At 39.7% G+C, this 17,464-nt stretch overlaps 1 protein-coding gene across 1 annotated transcript; it reads left to right on the top strand.

The window, feature by feature from the left end:
* Positions 1–4,309: 4,309 nt before the first annotated feature.
* Positions 4,310–13,816, top strand: zgc:92162 (group 10 secretory phospholipase A2). Its single transcript, XM_036565680.1, has 4 exons — positions 4,310–4,582; positions 5,971–6,139; positions 12,792–12,898; positions 13,533–13,816. The coding sequence occupies exons 1-4, from the start codon at positions 4,546–4,548 to the stop codon at positions 13,679–13,681; spliced, it is 462 nt and encodes a 153-aa protein (XP_036421573.1). The 5' UTR covers positions 4,310–4,545; the 3' UTR covers positions 13,682–13,816.
* Positions 13,817–17,464: the final 3,648 nt, after the last annotated feature.

The raw sequence follows: 17,464 nt of genomic DNA, 5'->3' as shown, positions 1-17,464 counted from the left end.
CCCCAGTCAACTGTAATTGCTATTATTGTGAAATGGAACTGTCTAGAAGCAACAACAGTTCAGCCACACAGCAGCAGACCATGCAGACACACAGAGCGAGGCCACCAAGTGCTAAAGCACACAGCGCCTATCCTTTGTTGAAAGGGAACTTCATGAAATGGCTTTCTGTGGTCAAGCAGCTACACACAAGCCTTAGATCAAAACGTGCGATTCCAGGCATCAGTTGAAGTGGTGTAATGCATGCCACCTTGGACTCTGCAGCTATGGAAACGTGTTCTCTGGAGTGATGAATCATGCTTCACTATCTGGCAGTCTCATGGATGAATCTTGGTTTGTCAGATGCCAGGAGAACACTACCTATCAGAATGCACAGTGCTAGTAAAGTTTGGTGGAAGAGGGAAAATGCTATGGGGCTGTTTTTTTCAGTGAAGGGTAATGTTGATGCTACAGCATACAAAGACATTTTAGACAATTATATCCTTCCAACTTTGTGGCAACAGTTTGGGGAAGACCCTTTCCTGTTCCTGCACGACTGTGCTCCTGTAGTTTGATGAGTTTGCTGTGGAGCGGCCTGCACAGAGCCCTGATCTCAACTCCATTGTACACATTTGGGATGAACTGGAACATTAATTGTGCGCCAGACCTTCTTGTCCAGCATCAGTGTCCGACCTCACAAATCCTCTTTTGACTGAATGGGCACAAATTTCCATAGACACACTCCAAAATCTTGTAGAAAGCCTTCCCAGAGGAGTGGAGGCTGTCATAGAAGCAAAGGAGGCCAACACGATATTAATCTCTATGGTTTTGGAATGGGATATCCAACAAGCTTATATGGGTGTGATGTATAGGTGTCCACATACTTTTGAAAAAAACTTAGCATAGAGCTCAAGCTTTAGTTATTTTACCTTTTAGTTAGGTAAAATTCCCAGTTGCCAAGTTGTTGTTGGCTAACTTTGGCTTGAGACCAGTGTGTTAGCGTGCGCTCAGCACATTAGCTAGGGGCTAGTGTGTTAGTTAGGATTAGTACTTTAGCTCATGATTAGTGTGTTAGCTCAGGGCTGGAATGTTAGCTCATGACTGCAGTGGCATGTCCACCCATCTGTGCACACATCATCCATCTCTGTCAGTCAGTAAAACTAGAATTTAACAGTTTAAACATGAGATGTTGTGGTCATTAAGCACCACATTACAACAACACATTTCATTTTGTTTGATTTGATTTTGTTACATTAACTTGTTTTTTTTAGTGGTTCTGTGTTGCTAACAAGCTGAATGGATCCAGCAATACTCCACTGTGCCATTCTAAAGCTTCAGACATTCTAATTTTACCTTTCATTTTATGTTTATAATGTTAAATGCTCTAATAAACTTAAATATATATGGAAACATTACATTATTAACATTACATGCCCTTTCAAAACAGATGTACAGTACATAACCAATTCCAAAGTTAGAACAGTAGGTAAAATGTAAAACATAAATAAATAGATGAATAAAAATAAACAGAAAGCAGTGATTTATAAATTTACCTTAATCTGTTTCTGCTGCTATAAGTCAATACAAAATTGCTCTACAACGATTCTCCTTACTGCAGAGATGGTACTGACCTCCTGCTATCTGAACTGTGCTGAATCACATCACTATATCACCAATGTTGTTAATACACACTGTGCAATATATCATAACCGCTACTGTAATGACACTTTCACTGTGCACTTTGGACTGTAAATACGGCTGTTACGACTCCTAGTTATGTTTATACTAATTATGCTGTAACTACATCATACCACTTATTGCAATACCTGCTGTCATGTCAAATACAACAAATCTGTCTTATATGTAAATATGCAAATAAATATACTTCTATTTCTACTCTCTCATACTTTACTCAAATCTATATCTATTTTTTTTATTTCAACCTAATTTATATCTATTTTTATTTCTATTTTTATTTCTGCTTAATATATGTAAGTTTATGTTCAATTATATATCTTGCTACTGTAACACTGCAGTTTCCCTGCAGGATCAATAAAGAAAAATCTATCTTTAAGAAGAAAAGGACCATACTGATTGTTCCCAGTGTAAATGTCAAAAGTCAGCGTTTGTCATGATAAAAGGTATTAGTGGGTAACTCGCATTACTTAACACTGAACACATTTTGGAGGAACACATGCTGCCTTCTAAACAATGTCTTTTTCAGAGACTTCAATGCTTATTTCAGCATGACAGCACCAAGCCACTTTCTGCATTTTTACAACAGCATGACAGCGTAATCAGAGAGTGAGGGTGGTAGACTAGCCAGCCTGTCTCCCATTGAAAAAATGTGACACATTATTAAGCTCAAAATTTGACAATAGAGGCCCCATACAGCTGCACAGCTGAGGACTTGTATAACAGAAGAATGTCTGTCAGTCCAATTTTAACAGTGTGTTCTGTACATTTCAACCCTGACTGCTTTTACAACTAGCCAAAATACAGGACATCCAATTGGAAAGAAGGTCATTTACACACTATATAGCCAAAAGAATGTGAACATCTGACCATCACACCTACAGTCAGGTCCATAAGTATTTGGAAAGTGACACAATTTTTGTAATTTTGCCTCTGTACATCACAACATTGGATTTGAAATGAAGCAGTCAAAATGTGAGAAGTGTGAAGTGTAGACTATCAGCTTTAATTCAACAAAAAATTTTGCATTAACCGTTTAGGAATTACAGCCATTTTTACATAGTCTTTCTATTTTAGACAGTTGACTGATTAGTGTGATGGCCATGTGTGGCCTGCTCCCTTGTTATTTCATGACAAATTAAGGAGATAAAAGGTCTAGAATTGATTCCAAGTGTTGAATATGCATTAGGTAGCTGTTCATGGGAAATCTCAATAACTGATCCAAAGAGGTGTTGATGAAAGTGAAGGGGGCCATCTTTAGGCTGAAAAAGAAACAAAACAAACCCATCAGAGAGACAGCAGAAACCTTAGAAGTGGCCAAATCAACAATGTGGTGGATTTTTAAAAAGAAGGAATGCACTGGCAACCTCAACAACACCAAAACACCTGGAAAACCATTTCAAATCCATTGTAAAGGGGTACAGAGTCCAAATATTCATGGACCTGACTGTATATGAGCTTGTTGGACATCCTATTCCAAACCAAGGGCATTAATATGGAGATGGCCCTCCTTTGCAGCTATATAAGCCTGCACTCTTCTGAAAAGGCTTTCCTTAAGATTTTGGACTGTCAGAAGAGCAGTGTGTTAGATAAAAACGCCTGGCTTGCCATTAGTGTTCCAATTCATTCCGAAGCTGTTCAGAAGCGTTATGGTGAGGGCTCTGTGCAGCCCACTAAAGTTCAGTCACACCAAACTCATCAAACCATGTCAAACCTTCAACCTTGCTTTGTGCACAGGGGCATAGTCATGCTGGAACAGGAAAAATCCTTCCCAAACTGTTGCCACAAAGTTTGAAGTATACAATTGTCTAAAATGCCTTTGCATGCTGTAGCATTCGCATTACCCTTCACTGAAATAAGACAGATAGTAAGGCATCCTTCATCACTCCAAAGATGACATTTCCTGCTCTACAGTCCAGTGGCAGTGTGCCTTACACCACTCCAGCCAACACTTGGAATTGCACATAGTGATCTTAGACTGGTGTGAAGCTGCTCAGCCATCAAACCCATTTTGCGAAGCTCCTGACACACAGGTCTTGTGCTGATGTTGCTTCTAGATGCAGTTTGGAGCTCTGCAACAGAGAATAGAAAAATTTAACTTGCTACGCACTTCAGCACTCTGTGAGTTTACGTGGTCTGCCGCTTCATGGCTGAGACGCTGTTGCTCCTAGACCCTTTCATTTCATGTAATAGCACTAACAGTTGACAGGGGCAGATCTAGTAGGGCAGAAATTTGATGAACTGACCTATGTAATTTGTGGCGTCCTATAACAGTGCCACGTTATAAAGTCACTGAGCTCTTCAGTATGACCCATTCTACTGCCAGTCTATGGAGAATGCATGGTTATGTGCTTCATTTTATACACCTGTTGAGAAAATGGTCACATAAAATGGAACTACAACTGTTCTTGAGACATAAAATGACACAAAAGTTATAAGTGGACCTCAGGAGAAAAAATAAATGCACAAAAATACAGAATCTTTCCACTTTAAATGTTTAATTTCCTTCATTTGGTTTTCAGTGCTAATAACAAGCTAGACCAAAAAAAAGGTCTCCGTCAAGAGGCAGTCTAAGCCATCAGTTGCCTTGTGGGCTGTCCTTAAAAACATAACCTGAGCTCACCCAGTGAAAGGGCAGATTATGCACACGCCTAAGCACATTCCCTGAAATGTGAGCATTCTCGAGGGTTTCCGTGAGAAGACAACAGAAGCAAATCAAGTGTGAGAGGAAAGTGAAAGGATTACAGGAGGAGCTCTGAATGGAGTGATGCTCAGGAGATTATACGAGACAGCAGCTAAAAAAAAACCTGGAACTGAGAGCTTGTACAGAAGGCCTGTGTAAATACACCGGCTCTGCTCTGAGACGTCTGCACAATGACAGTGCTATACCGAACTTTCCTGCTCTTCTCAGGTTAGTCTTTTAAGATTTTATAACCTCTGTTTTTCCTAAGTGGCACAGACTAGACAGCTGGTGGTAACTGTGGCAAATATGAGAGAGTTGTTGAAATAGTTTTATACTGATGCCTAAGCAACAATTGAAAGAAAATGTTTAATGCTGTTTGTATTGGAAAACCTTCAGATGAGTGTAATGAGCTGGTTTTTAAAAAATATATTCTTGTGCAATTTGTAGGCTACATTCCACCTGCCAGGTTCTGTTAAGTGACATCTTAAATGGTTTGGTTACCTGCCAGGTAACAGTCATCAGTAATGAAAATGAGTTACTACCTACTGGCCAGAATGTTGGCCATCTAAAGCTAATATTTATTCAGGCCTGTGATAAAGAGTGCAGCTTTACTGCCTCTCTGTTGGCTGCACTTTTAATCTTGGGACAGTAAAGATCAAGTGCCGATGGATTAGGACTAAGTAAACACTCTTACTCTGTGGAGTTGGTTCAGTGTGCATCATATATGTACAGTTGCTTTCTAAGTGAAGGTAAGTTAACATATCCTCTACTGAGAGTACACTTCTACACATTTTAGTGCACAATTACAGTTTATTTGCTAAATTTTAACATATTGTAAAGAAAAATAAAGCATAAATAGATGGCTCCTTAAAAGACATTTTATTTATGTTTACTTTTTTCCAATATGTGAAACAAATGTATAGAAAGAGTGCACTAAATTCTGCAGGAAAATGCCATTTTTCAGTTTGTTCTCTGTAGAGGATGTGTTAACTTATTTTTATTTACAAAATCAACAAAACATGTAATTTTACAAAACTTTTACATCTGCATTTCAGAGAAATGAAAAGCTATTCATGATGGTGTTAGTTCTCTTGGCATGTAAATCCACTTGATCTTATATTTAGAAAATACTGAATAGTGAAAGGTTTTGCCTAAAACAGTAGCTTACAGTTCGAAGTTAAAATATCAGCCAAATCATACACAAGTCAAAAATATATTAGAAGTAAACATAAACATCAAACAGTGCACTCTTAAAATTAAAAGTGCACAAAGGGTTTTTATGGAGCAATCCCATAGGAAATAACCACTGTTGGTTCCCTAAAGAACCTTTAAATAGATGGTTCCTTAAAAGACATTTTTTTAAATAAAATGTGTGAGTGTGATGAATGGTTTTTAAAGTTTAAAGAACCTCCACATGATGTAAGGATTCTGTTTTGTCCTATAACCAAACATCCTAATCAAGAACCATTTAGGAACCTTTATTTGTAAGAGTGCGTGCAGGTAGATGCCATTATTTGAGTACATTTGCAGTCTCTCATTTCACTGAGCGATGCTTGGCAGTGCCTCCTCATGGACGTAGAGCTGATTTCACCTAGACAATGTTGTTTCTGTTCTAGTCACTATGGCCTCGCTGGTGCCCCAGAGGCCCATACGGAATAAGAGAGGGCTGCTGGAGCTAGCTGGAGTCATCAAATGCAGCACGGGGAGGTCAGCCTTGGCCTATATGATGTACGGCTGTTACTGTGGCCTCGGAGGGCAAGGCTGGCCCAGAGACAGGGCAGACTGGTAAGGCCTTAGCAAGTAGCTGTGACATATTTTTATAATTATAATGCAGTTGTAGTGCCTTAATGAGAACCATGATGTTAGGAACCTTCTGTGACAATGTCAAATATATGACGCCAGTTCCTAAACTTACCGTTTACGACTGAGACAACTGAAACTCAGTCTGCGGCCGGGCCTCCGCCATCTAAATGTGTCTCCACCCAGCACTCACCACAAACAAAATGGCACTTTCTTTGTCCCTTGGCTTCCTAATCACAGCATTGCAATACACTAAACCATTAACTCACAAAGTATCTTTTAGCCTTAGTTTAGGACGAAGGGATTCATTTTCACTCCTCCTCACAGATGTACAGTGCCAAACGGAAGCAACTTCATAATGGCAGATGACAGACTGCACATGTGAGCTGAATGATAAGTTTGTTTTTCCTTTGTTTGCAAACATGTGGCATGGTCTAGAATGAAAACTAACTGAGTGTCCAAGTCACAGCATATTTTGGACAAGACAGTCCCTTGGCCTTGGCTCATTTATCAGTCTGTCTGCAGAATATCTTCTTTGTACTGTCAACCAGTCCTCCTGAGATAATAGTCATAAGCACAAAAGAATGATCTCAGGGTGGGAAAATGTTTTATCCCCAAACATTTGTTTTTTTTCTGCAGGTTTGTTGCAGATATAACCCCATTTCCAAAAAAGTTGGGACGCTGTGAAAAACGTAAATAAAAACAAAATGCAATGATCTGCAAATCATTTAAACCCTATATTTCATTGAAAATGCTTCAAAGACAACATATCAAATGTTGAAACTGAGAAATTTTATTGAACAATGCTTGGCAGTGCCTCCTCATGGACGTATATTTTGAAAAATATATATTTTGAAAAATATATGCCCATTTTGAATTTGATGCCAACAATACATTCCAAAAAAGTTGGGACGGGGGCAACAAAAGGCTGGTAAAGTTGTGCTTAAAAAACACTTGGTGGTTAATTGGCAACAGGTCAATAACATGATTGGGTATAAAATGAGCATCCCATAGAGGCTGAGTCTTTCAGAAGTAAAGATGAGGAGGGGTTCACCACTCTGTGAAAGACTGCACAATCAAATAGTGCAACAATTCAAGAATAAAGTTTCTCAACATAAAATGGCAAAGAACTTTTGCTTTTCATCATCTACGACACATAATATCATCAAAAGATTCAGAGAATCTGGAGAAATCTCAGTATGTAAGGGATAAGGGATGATCTTTGGGCCTTCAGATGGCACTGCATTAAAAACTGACATGATTCAGTAGTCGAAATCACTGCATGGGCTCAGAAAAATGTCTGAAAAATACTGTCTATGAAAACAGTTTGTCAGTGCATCCACAAATGCTAATTAAAATTCTAAAAGGTGAAGAAGAAACCGTATATAAACAGGATCCAGGAATGCTGCCACCTTCTCTGGGCCTAAGCTTTTTAAAATGGACTGAGATGAAGTGGAAAGGTGTCCTGTGGTCTGACGAATCAGGACACTGTGTCCTCCAGGCTAAAGACCACTCAGCTTGTTATCAGTACATAGTTCAAAAGCCAGCATTCATGTTATAGGGGTGCATTAGTGCACATGGCATGGTTGACTGACACATCTGTGAAGGCACCATTCATGCTGAACGATATATACATATTTTGGCAACATACGCTGCCATACAAACAACTCTTTTTCAGGGAAGGCCTTGCTTGTTTTAGCAAGACAATGCCAAACCACATTCTGCGTGTATTACAACAGCATGGCTCTGTATTAAAAGAGTTCAGGCACTAAACTGGCCTGCCTGCAGTCCAGACCTGCCATCCACTGAAAACATTTGGCACATTATAAAATGAAAAATAAGACAAAGGAGACCCCGAACTGTCGAGCAGCTGAAATCCTATGTTAAGCAAAAATGGGAAAACATTTCACTTTCAAAACTACAGCAGTTGGTCTCCTCAGTTCCCAAACGCATACAGAGTGTTGTTAAAAGAAGAGGTGATGAAACACAGTCGTAAACCTGCCCCTGTCCCAACTTTTTTGGAATGTGTTGTTGGCATCAAATTCAAAATGGGCACATGTTTTTCAAAAAACAGTGCAATTTCTCAGTTTCAACATTTGATGTGTTGTCTTTGTACTATTTTCAATTAAATATAGGGTTTAAATGATTTGCACATCATTGAATTTTGTTTTTATTTAAATTTTGCACACCGTCCCAACTTTTTTGGAAATGGGGTTGTATATATAACAACTATTGTGTTATTGTTATTATTGTATGACTGCATACTTTACAGTTCATAATAAGAGTAGTGCTATTCATTCCCTGAAAATGAAATGGTTTTAATGTTTCATAACCTTTTTTGCATCAACATTAAATACTGTCAGGTCTATAAGAAAGCCCAAATAGATCAAATCTTTGTGTTTTACAAGGCTTTATGAAGAATTTTGAAGAATGATGTATGCAGTTGATTGCTTATGGCTACAAACATCCAACAGGGAGAGCTGTAGCTGGGTTTACTCATTGTTAAAAATTACATAGGTGAAACACACACTTTAGTTTCACAGCACAGAATTCAATTAAACTAAAACCACTCCAAAATAATATCTTGGATTACAGGAAAAACCCTTTTTTAATGTAATTCTGTGATTAAAGCCCACTGTGACTAGATGATAGGAGACTATGCTGCTCCTTCAGCACAAACCAGCTCACCTTTGCCACATACTGATCAGAGCCCCACCGTACATGGGCTCTATGAAGTGCACCTTTACTTTAATCAATAGCTCTGAATGTCTACTCTTGGGTAGAGCCCTGGGTCTCACCTCTGAAGACTGCATTTGCTGTTAAAATGGATAAACCCACATGAAGACCAGAAAGTTGTCTATGGTGAACAGCAAGTCATTTTGAAGCTGAGAAAAGATGGAAAATCTATCAGAGCCACTGCGCAAGCGTTGGCCCTGGCCAATTCAACGATTTGGAATGTCCTGAAAAAGAAAGACACCACTAACAACCAGAAACATGTTCTAATACAGAGTTTTTTGGATTGATGAGACCAAGATTAACCTCTACCAAAGTGATGTAAAGGCAAAATGTGGAGAAAGAAAGGATCTGCTTGTGATCCAAAACAACAAACTCATCAGTCAAGCATGGTGGAGGTAGTGTTATGACTAGTATGGTTGCTCCTGGAATAGGTTCACTCATCTTTATTGATGATGCAACTCATGAGGGTAGCTGCAGAATGAATTCAGAGGTCTACAGAAACATTCTGTGAAATGCATCCAATCTAATCAATAGGAACTTGATCATGCAGCAAGACAATGACCCAAAACACTGCCAACACAACAATAGCAGGCGAAATCAAACTACTTTTGCTCACGTAAAGGTCGTTAGCTAAAAACTGAGTAGTCTGCCACCAAAGGTGCCAATTTCTGAGTTGTTTAACAAATATAGAGGTAAATATCAGGAAATAAAAGCTGAAATTCTGATCTTTCATCTCATATTCATCTTTTAAATCAAACCCAAATGTATTCAGTGTATAGCAAAAAATAGAAGAATTTGCCTTACCAGTCCAATACTTTCGTAACTGTCTGGTGTCTAGCCTGTATAGTTTCAACCTACATTATATTAAGATAATATTTATTGATCCTTAAACAGGCAGGAGTGGAAATTGAGTTGTAAAAAATAATTTAATGTTACTACTTATCTCATTTGCACCTAAGGAAAACATTTCCAAAAAAAAATGTTGTGTATTTATAATTTTGAGTTGTATCCCCCAGGATAAGTTTCCCTATTAAGGTGTAGAAAGAGTCAGAATGGTAAACATATTAATGTTTTATTAGATGAAGAGAAGTAATACGTTCTTGTTTTTACAGTTCATTTACATCAAATATACTAGTTTTTAAATTGATTGTATCAATTCTATCAAAGTGTGTTCCTACCACAATCTTCGGTTTTGGATTTTGATCCAACTCCTCCTCCTCCTCTTCCTCCTCGGAAGAACTATCGTCACTTCACTGACTCTATCTCTCGAGCACAGAATGGCACCAACAACATTGCCGCACATGTAACGTCCAAGACAACAACATTTTTTTACAATAAAAGTCTCTCTTCTGAGAAGCCTGTGTGCGTGAGCCAGTAGTGGGGTTCTACATAGTTCTGGTTAGCCATCCCAGTGACCTCACAGAGTTCCAGCAGAGCCCTGGGGTGCATTTCTTGGCCACGAGTGCCCCCAGTCCTCTGTCAGGGCTGAATCCCCTTCCTCAAGGTGCCACAGAGAAAAGACTGAGTGCTGTATCGTCCTGCCCAGTGTGACAGAGTTCCTCTCGCGCTGCTCATGTGTGCTGGAGCCCTGGCCATTGTGGCAATCTGCATGTGCTGTCTCAGTTCTGCCTCCAGCTCGCCCATCCACTGTTCAGAAAGCAGCAGCTTGGACAACCGTGACACCAGCCCAAAGGGTCATGGTCAAAGCTGCCAGGCTGTCATGCTGCCCCGCCGCCCCTCCTGCAAGTCCTAATGGCCAACTGCCATGCAGGCATCATCATTGGCTGCTGCCTAGATTCCGCTTCTTTTGCCATCCTCCTGTCTGACACTGATAAGCATCATCTCAACGCTTCTTCTGCCATCTTTGCTGCCCATACCTGCTGTATTGCTCCTTCCTCCGCAGTCCTCGGCTAGCTCGGTCCTCTGCTCTGTCTGTCTTTGAGTTTGTGGAAGTGCTGTTTCTCTCCAGGCCGCTGAGGGAGGGATGTTATCCCAGTTCTGACACCACTGTGGCACTGGCAGAAGAAGATGCAAGAAACATACCATTTTAAGAAGGTTCTTATATTTGAATAGCAGCAGCAAGGGAGAATCGCCGCTCAGCACTGCTGAAACGAAGCAGAGTGGGACAGGTCACCAATAGCCATAAACTTCCGCTTAACGGTAGTCAAGCAACCCAGAACAACTAAACCTCAGCCCAATATAGAATGGCACCAACTATACTGTCACACATGTACAGTCCACAACAACATTTATTTACAATAACAGTCTCTCCTAACAAGAAGCAACACCTCCTGTGAGCCTGTGTGTGGTCGCTCTGCATGGCCATGTCTCCTGCACGGCCAGTAGCGAGACGCTAAAATATGGTTATACTGTCATAATGTACACACCTGTGCATGATAATATGTGTTTTTTGAGTGAATATTAACATGTCTTCCTGTTTGAAACTAAATTTTAAATACTACACATTGACCAACTTTCTACCCCTGATCTGGCACTGTATCTCAGGGGATGCATGCTTTCAAAGGTTGCTGAATAACACCATAAGCACTGTTAAACTATTTTTTCTTCATCAGCATAGTAAGACAACAGTCATAATTAGTTTAATGAATTTAAGTCATTGTTTCATTGAAATTAACTATGACTACTATATAATTACTTACCACCTGGTCAGTATGTCCTGCACCACTGGCGGCCATGATGATTTCTTAGAAGGCTGACTGAATGATTTTTATGTTAACAACACACTTTAGTCAAGTCAAGTCAAGTCAAATTTATTTATATAGCGCATTTTACAACAGTTGTTGTTACAAAGCAGCTTTACAGAGAATCCGGGTCCACGCCCCCAGTGAGCAAGCCTTGGGGAAAGTTGCAAGGAAAAACTCCCTCAACAGGAGGAAGAAACCTCGAGAGGAACCAGACTCAAAAGGGGAACCCATCCTCCTCTGATCGACACCGGATAACAGCACAGACACAAAACAGTATAAGTGGATACAGTTTTACAGTTCTGTACAGTGTTGGGTATGGAGTTAAGAGTCCTTTGTACAGTGAGGACCACACAAGGATCCACATAGCACAAGGCTCTACGATGCACGCGAGCAGCCCATCCAATCATGGCAGACGAAACGACAGCACCACACAGTACGGAGCGCCGGCCGCATCAGATCCCCCTGGGACGGGACTGAGTGGTGTTCACATCAGACCCTCTTTGGACGGGCAGCCACTCGGCTCAGGGAAAGAGAGGAGGGGGGGGGGGATAAGGGGTACAGATAGTTAGTTCTGTTATGGGTGACCGAACAGAACAGAGAGTTGACAGAGTGCAGCAGTAGGCCTGGCTATGGCAGCATAACTAAGAGCGAGAGCCAGAAGGTAACAAGGACATGAGGGCTCCCTGAGAAGTCAGCGCCCCTCTGCTCCATCGTCAACAAAGTTGAGTAAATGCATAAGAGCAGTGGGACGACAGAGCAGTGGGATGACAGCACCAACATTCCCAGATTACCATAAGACTCTCTGTCCATGAACCACCAGATCTGCACCTTTTTCTAATAGGAAAACTAATTAACCAAAGGCTTGACTAAACAGGTAAGTTTTTAGCCTAGACTTAAAGATGGAGGCTGTGTCTGAGTCCCGAACACTGACTGGTAGGTTATTCCAAAGCTGGGGGGCAGTGTATGACTTTAGCTATTTAGCAAGTTGAGCACTATTCTAAGTTATGCATTTACTATCCATGCAGGTGCCGCAACCAGTCAGATTCACCTCTACAAAGTTTCTAAAGTAAAACTCTATTGGAAGGTGTTCTGTATAGCCGTGTCATGCTGATATTATTAGTAGGGTTATTTCTTTTGTCCTATCCCACCATAAATAATTGAATTAAACTGCAGCCTCTTTCCTCCTGGAATTGTAGGTGTTGCCACAAGCACGACTGCTGCTACGGGGATGCAGAATTCGCAGGCTGCGAAACAAAGACCCACAAATATAAGTGGACTTGTGAGGGCAAGGAGGCTGACTGTGGTATGTGTTATAGTTGAAACTTGAAAACTAAAGGCCTTCAGCTACATAGCACAAGAGCTTTGATATGTGATGACTGAATCCAGATAAACGCTCTTGAAAAAATTCAAGAGAACCAGCTAAAGTAAACATTAACTCAGCAACAACAAAATCCCTGACTGCCCTGAATCTCCTCATTAGTAATTCCTGTTCAGGACGTAATAGGAAAACAGTACGTCTATTATAATAAATGGGTGGCTGCTGTGGGACTGCGGCCAAGGAGGGTAGTTTTGCACCCATATCCCATGGTATTTTAAGCCCAGTAATTACAGAACACCTAAATACATGGTGAAAGCTACACCCATTAGGATGTTTACTGTTCACGCTTTAGAAAGCAGCAGAAAAATGCCAAATATAAGTGTGTTTTCCATAGAGAACTTATTTTCACTCAGAAAATCAACAAAACATGTCATATGGCTAGGAGTGCTCTAACCATTGCATATGTCTATTTTTGCAAGTTCACACTGACTATAAGGCTTAAATGCCAGAGTGTCATTGTTTGTGTAAATATAACATGAGTCACAAGTCAATTTCTTGAATATACAGAATATTTCTAATGAAGACTGTGCTGATGTGTTTGGATGTGGCTTCTCTCCAGATTCCCTTGAAGACAAATGTGAAAAAATCCTCTGCCGATGTGACAGAGAAGCAGCCATGTGCCTAAGAAAGGCTCCTTTCAACAAGAAATATGCCCTTTGGCCAGACTTTATGTGCGGATGTGTACATCCCACCTGCAATATATACTGATTTGTATGTTCATTCTATGTACTTTTTCAGACAGATCCATTGCATAGTGTATTAGTATAGACAAACCATAATCATTAGTTAATATAATGTTTTTATACATAAATGACGATTATTTGGAAATTCTTTTTGAAATAAAAAACCTGAGGCAACTACATGCATTCATGTTTTTGTTTTCTTCAGTGACCATTTGAGGCAATAAAAAGCAACCTAAAATAAAACCTGGACAATAGTTTCAGCAGTAGTGATGAACCTTTTGCAATCTGATGTGCTGTTGTTTCCACTTACATACCTTCAGTACCAGACAGTGAATAAATAGCCAGCTTGAGTCAGTATGTGCATACCCCGGCAGTCTTCCAAGATCATGTGCATCAGCCAGGAGAACCGAATAGCAGTTGAAAGCAAAACTGATCTGCAGTAATATGTATCGTATTAATATGAAATATTAATGAGATCAACTCTGCTGACTTTCATTATTTTTTGGGAAACACACTATTTTTATGGTCCACAACGTTTCCTTTACTCTTAATATAACACTTAATGTAACCCCAGCTTTAACAAGGAGTCTAATCCCAATCCTATCCCTAAACCTGATTAAATCTTAGCCCTAATCTCCTAAACAATTTTAAGAGTCATCAGATCAGCTTTATCAAATAGATTGTTAGATCTATCTGAGGAACTATAGAGAACCATCCAAATAAAGTGGGATCACCTGTATTTTAGACCTAACTGAATAAACTCACATCCGTTCAGTGTAAGTGTAGGTTATGAAGGGCAAAGGGACAAAGTTTCTTGTGTTCCAAGGATGTCTATCAGCTAGAAGTCGGATCAGATGGCTTAAGTTCACAATAGTATCCCTTAGGAACAGTCGTCTCACTGTTGAATGCCCCCCCCCCTCTCCATTTAAATCCGCAAGAGAAACATTCCCATGAAAAAGTGGAAAAAAAGCTGAAGATCTTACAGGAAACAGGCAGTTAAAACGTTATCCCGCATGTCTAAGTAAACTATCCTAGTCTTTTAATAGTAAATTGATACAGCTGACAGAGAGGCTGTAATGACCAGCCAGCATAATCCAGGTTTCACAATGTGGTTGTATTTCACATTTTAAAGACTTCATGTAAATCAAGGCTTTTACAAAAAACCTTAGACCTCACTAAGCCACATTAGATAAAGATTTTATTCAACACAGTTTTTCCCCTTACCCCAGATGTAGTCGATGGGCCAAGACACGTTTGGTGTCCAGATTTTGCTTCTTTAGTTTTGCAAAGGAGCTACACAACAAATGCAACGTAAGGATTTGGATGAGATAGACGTCTATAATGTGCTATCTACATGAGTTTCATAGCTCCACTGCAAAACTACAAAAGCAAACTCCAAATATCAAAGATGTCTTGGTCTCTCTACTGTATTTGGTGTAAGGTGAAATATGTGTAAATCAGATTTTTACTTTATTGCTCTGGTGTAGAGGAGAATATTCATAGTGAGACAGCCACCAACCTGCTATAAAACCCAGTAATATTGTTGACTTTGGTAATATTGGTGATTTTGATTTTCTAAAATACCTGTCAGGAATCAGTGCAACTGGCAGTGCTTTAAAAAATGCTACAAGACTGTGTGCTCTAAATAATAGACTATTACACTTATCACTTCCACTGTTAACAGTGAGCTGTTCTGATTTGGGTGTTAAGCATCATCAGAGTTCTTCAGCAGTGCTATTGGAGTCCACCTTTCAAATCCCATGAAAAACGTGTTTAGGAATCTAAGAGTGTCTGTGCCTTCTTTATGCTTTGGAAATAACCCATGTCTTAAAGGGGAATTCCACCAATTTTTCAAAATTTCTGAATAATTCAGATGGAAACATTCAGGCAGTCACATTCAGAGTCGTTTGATGTGAAATGGTTCACTTAAGAGAAACTCATCGACACTGATTTCTTTACAGTGGTGGTGATGGGAACCAGGGCTCATGATGTCTACAACACAAATATAGCTATTTTATTTACTATCCAAAACCACTAGTGAATCTACATGTCTTCTAAGGTTTTATAAGTAATGTTATTGATGGTAAAATAGTCATAAATCTGAAAAAATACGTTTTATTGGGGACTATTTTGCCTTACAACACCTTGCATGCACCCCTTCAAATGCATTTTAAGTCAAAACTTTAGGCAGTACGTCTCTAACCATTTCATGTAATAACTGTGAGGGAGCTTTCAGAGATGGACGTGATTCCTATCACCACCACTGCCGACAATTCTGGCTTGGTAAGTTTCTCTATAACTAAGCATCTCACAACAAACCACTCTAAATGACTTTGCTCACATCTCAACCATTTAATTATGTAGAATTTTTTGAAAAATCAGTGGAGTTTCCCTTTAATAGGCTGTCTTCTCTATGCCTTGGAGGCACATGGCTACAGGGCAGCTGTATTAGCCGTTCATTCACATTCTGTTAGCTCTGTCTCTCTGGCTCTAACACCACCCGGGATGAATGGACGGCTACGGGAGTGTGAATGTTACCATAGCTGGCGTGGTGAGCTGCTAGCTCTAAACATAATGAATGCGTTAAGATGCGAGGAATGCGGGGAATGCCTTGTGGAGCTGATGTTCCTTGTAAGAATGAGCGCCCCCTTGTGACCTTCTAATACACTACATGAAGACCCTAGCTTCTGTTGTGCTGGTCACTCTGACAGTTAGCAGATGATGACTATTGCACATAACTGCAATAAGCATCATCCACTTCTCAGTTTCTCTACAATTAAATGCAGTTTTAAACGGGATCCATGGAATGTGGTGCCTATTTGTAGGTTAGATGGTGAGAGGAACTCAAAGCTGCCAGCAGAGGGAGCCCTCTACTCACTTTTGTGGTAACAAAGAACAGGCAACACGTAACTGACACAGTAGCACACGTTTTCCATATTTTAATTTTATTTGACAGGCAGTTGGAACTTTATATCAAAATATACAGCATATTAACAATAGTATTGAAAAATATGGCATTATTAACTGATTTATGGTATCATTTGGCGAGGTAAATGGTAAATAATGCAGGCCTATGAGCTTTGTACACTCTTTAAAAAGATGGTTCCTCAAGGGTTCTGTAGCAAAGACAATAGTTCTATATAGAACCATGAACACTCGAAGAACATTTGCATGCTTAATGGCTCTTTGAAAGGTGAAATGGCTATTCCGATTGATGAATGTTGTCTATGGTTCTATATAGAACCTTTTTGAAAATGGTTCTATATAGCACCAAAGGTGTTCTGCTATTGTTACAAGCTTGACATCATAACAATAGCAGGAACCTTTTTGTGCTATATAGAACCATATACAACACATTCTCCATCTGAAGAACCATTTCACCGTGCAAAAAACCAATGCATGTGCTTCTTTGAGTGTTCATGGTTCTCTATAGAGCCATTGCATTTCCTTAAGAACCCTGGAAGAACCATATTTGTGTGCCATAGAATGTCCTGTGATATTCCAGCTGTTTAATAGGTCTACTCAGAGGAATACAGTGATGTTTCAGGAATTTAAACCAAAGGTTAAACACATCAGATGTGTTGCAATGACACAGAGAAGAGCAATTCTTAGCCATAGTGTCCCCCTCACAGTTCAGAAGTGCATTTTTCCTCATTTTGCCCTCATCTTGACCTCTTAGGTTTGGTCAGTCAGTGTACAGAAATGGAGAATTGGATAACTAGTAACATTTATTTAGTTACATGTACTTGAACAGGCTAAACTTCATTGGATTTGTGCCTTTTGAATCATAATATTACTTCTGCTGAAG

The sequence above is a fragment of the Colossoma macropomum genome, unplaced genomic scaffold (genome assembly GCF_904425465.1).
Source record: "Colossoma macropomum unplaced genomic scaffold, Colossoma_macropomum, whole genome shotgun sequence".
In the NCBI taxonomy this organism is placed as follows: domain Eukaryota; kingdom Metazoa; phylum Chordata; class Actinopteri; order Characiformes; family Serrasalmidae; genus Colossoma; species Colossoma macropomum.
This window is presented reverse-complemented; position numbering and strand designations above follow the sequence as displayed.

What these genes read in the sequence shown, in the direction of transcription:
- zgc:92162 (XM_036565680.1), top strand. Translation starts at nt 4,546, where the DNA reads ATGACAGTGCTATACCGAACTTTCCTGCTCTTCTCAG. An exon ending in AACTTTCCTGCTCTTCTCAG is followed by an intron (nt 4,583 to 5,970) that starts GTTAGTCTTTTA and finishes TTTCTGTTCTAG; the next exon opens with TCACTATGGCCTCGCTGGTG. An exon ending in CCCAGAGACAGGGCAGACTG is followed by an intron (nt 6,140 to 12,791) that starts GTAAGGCCTTAG and finishes CTGGAATTGTAG; the next exon opens with GTGTTGCCACAAGCACGACT.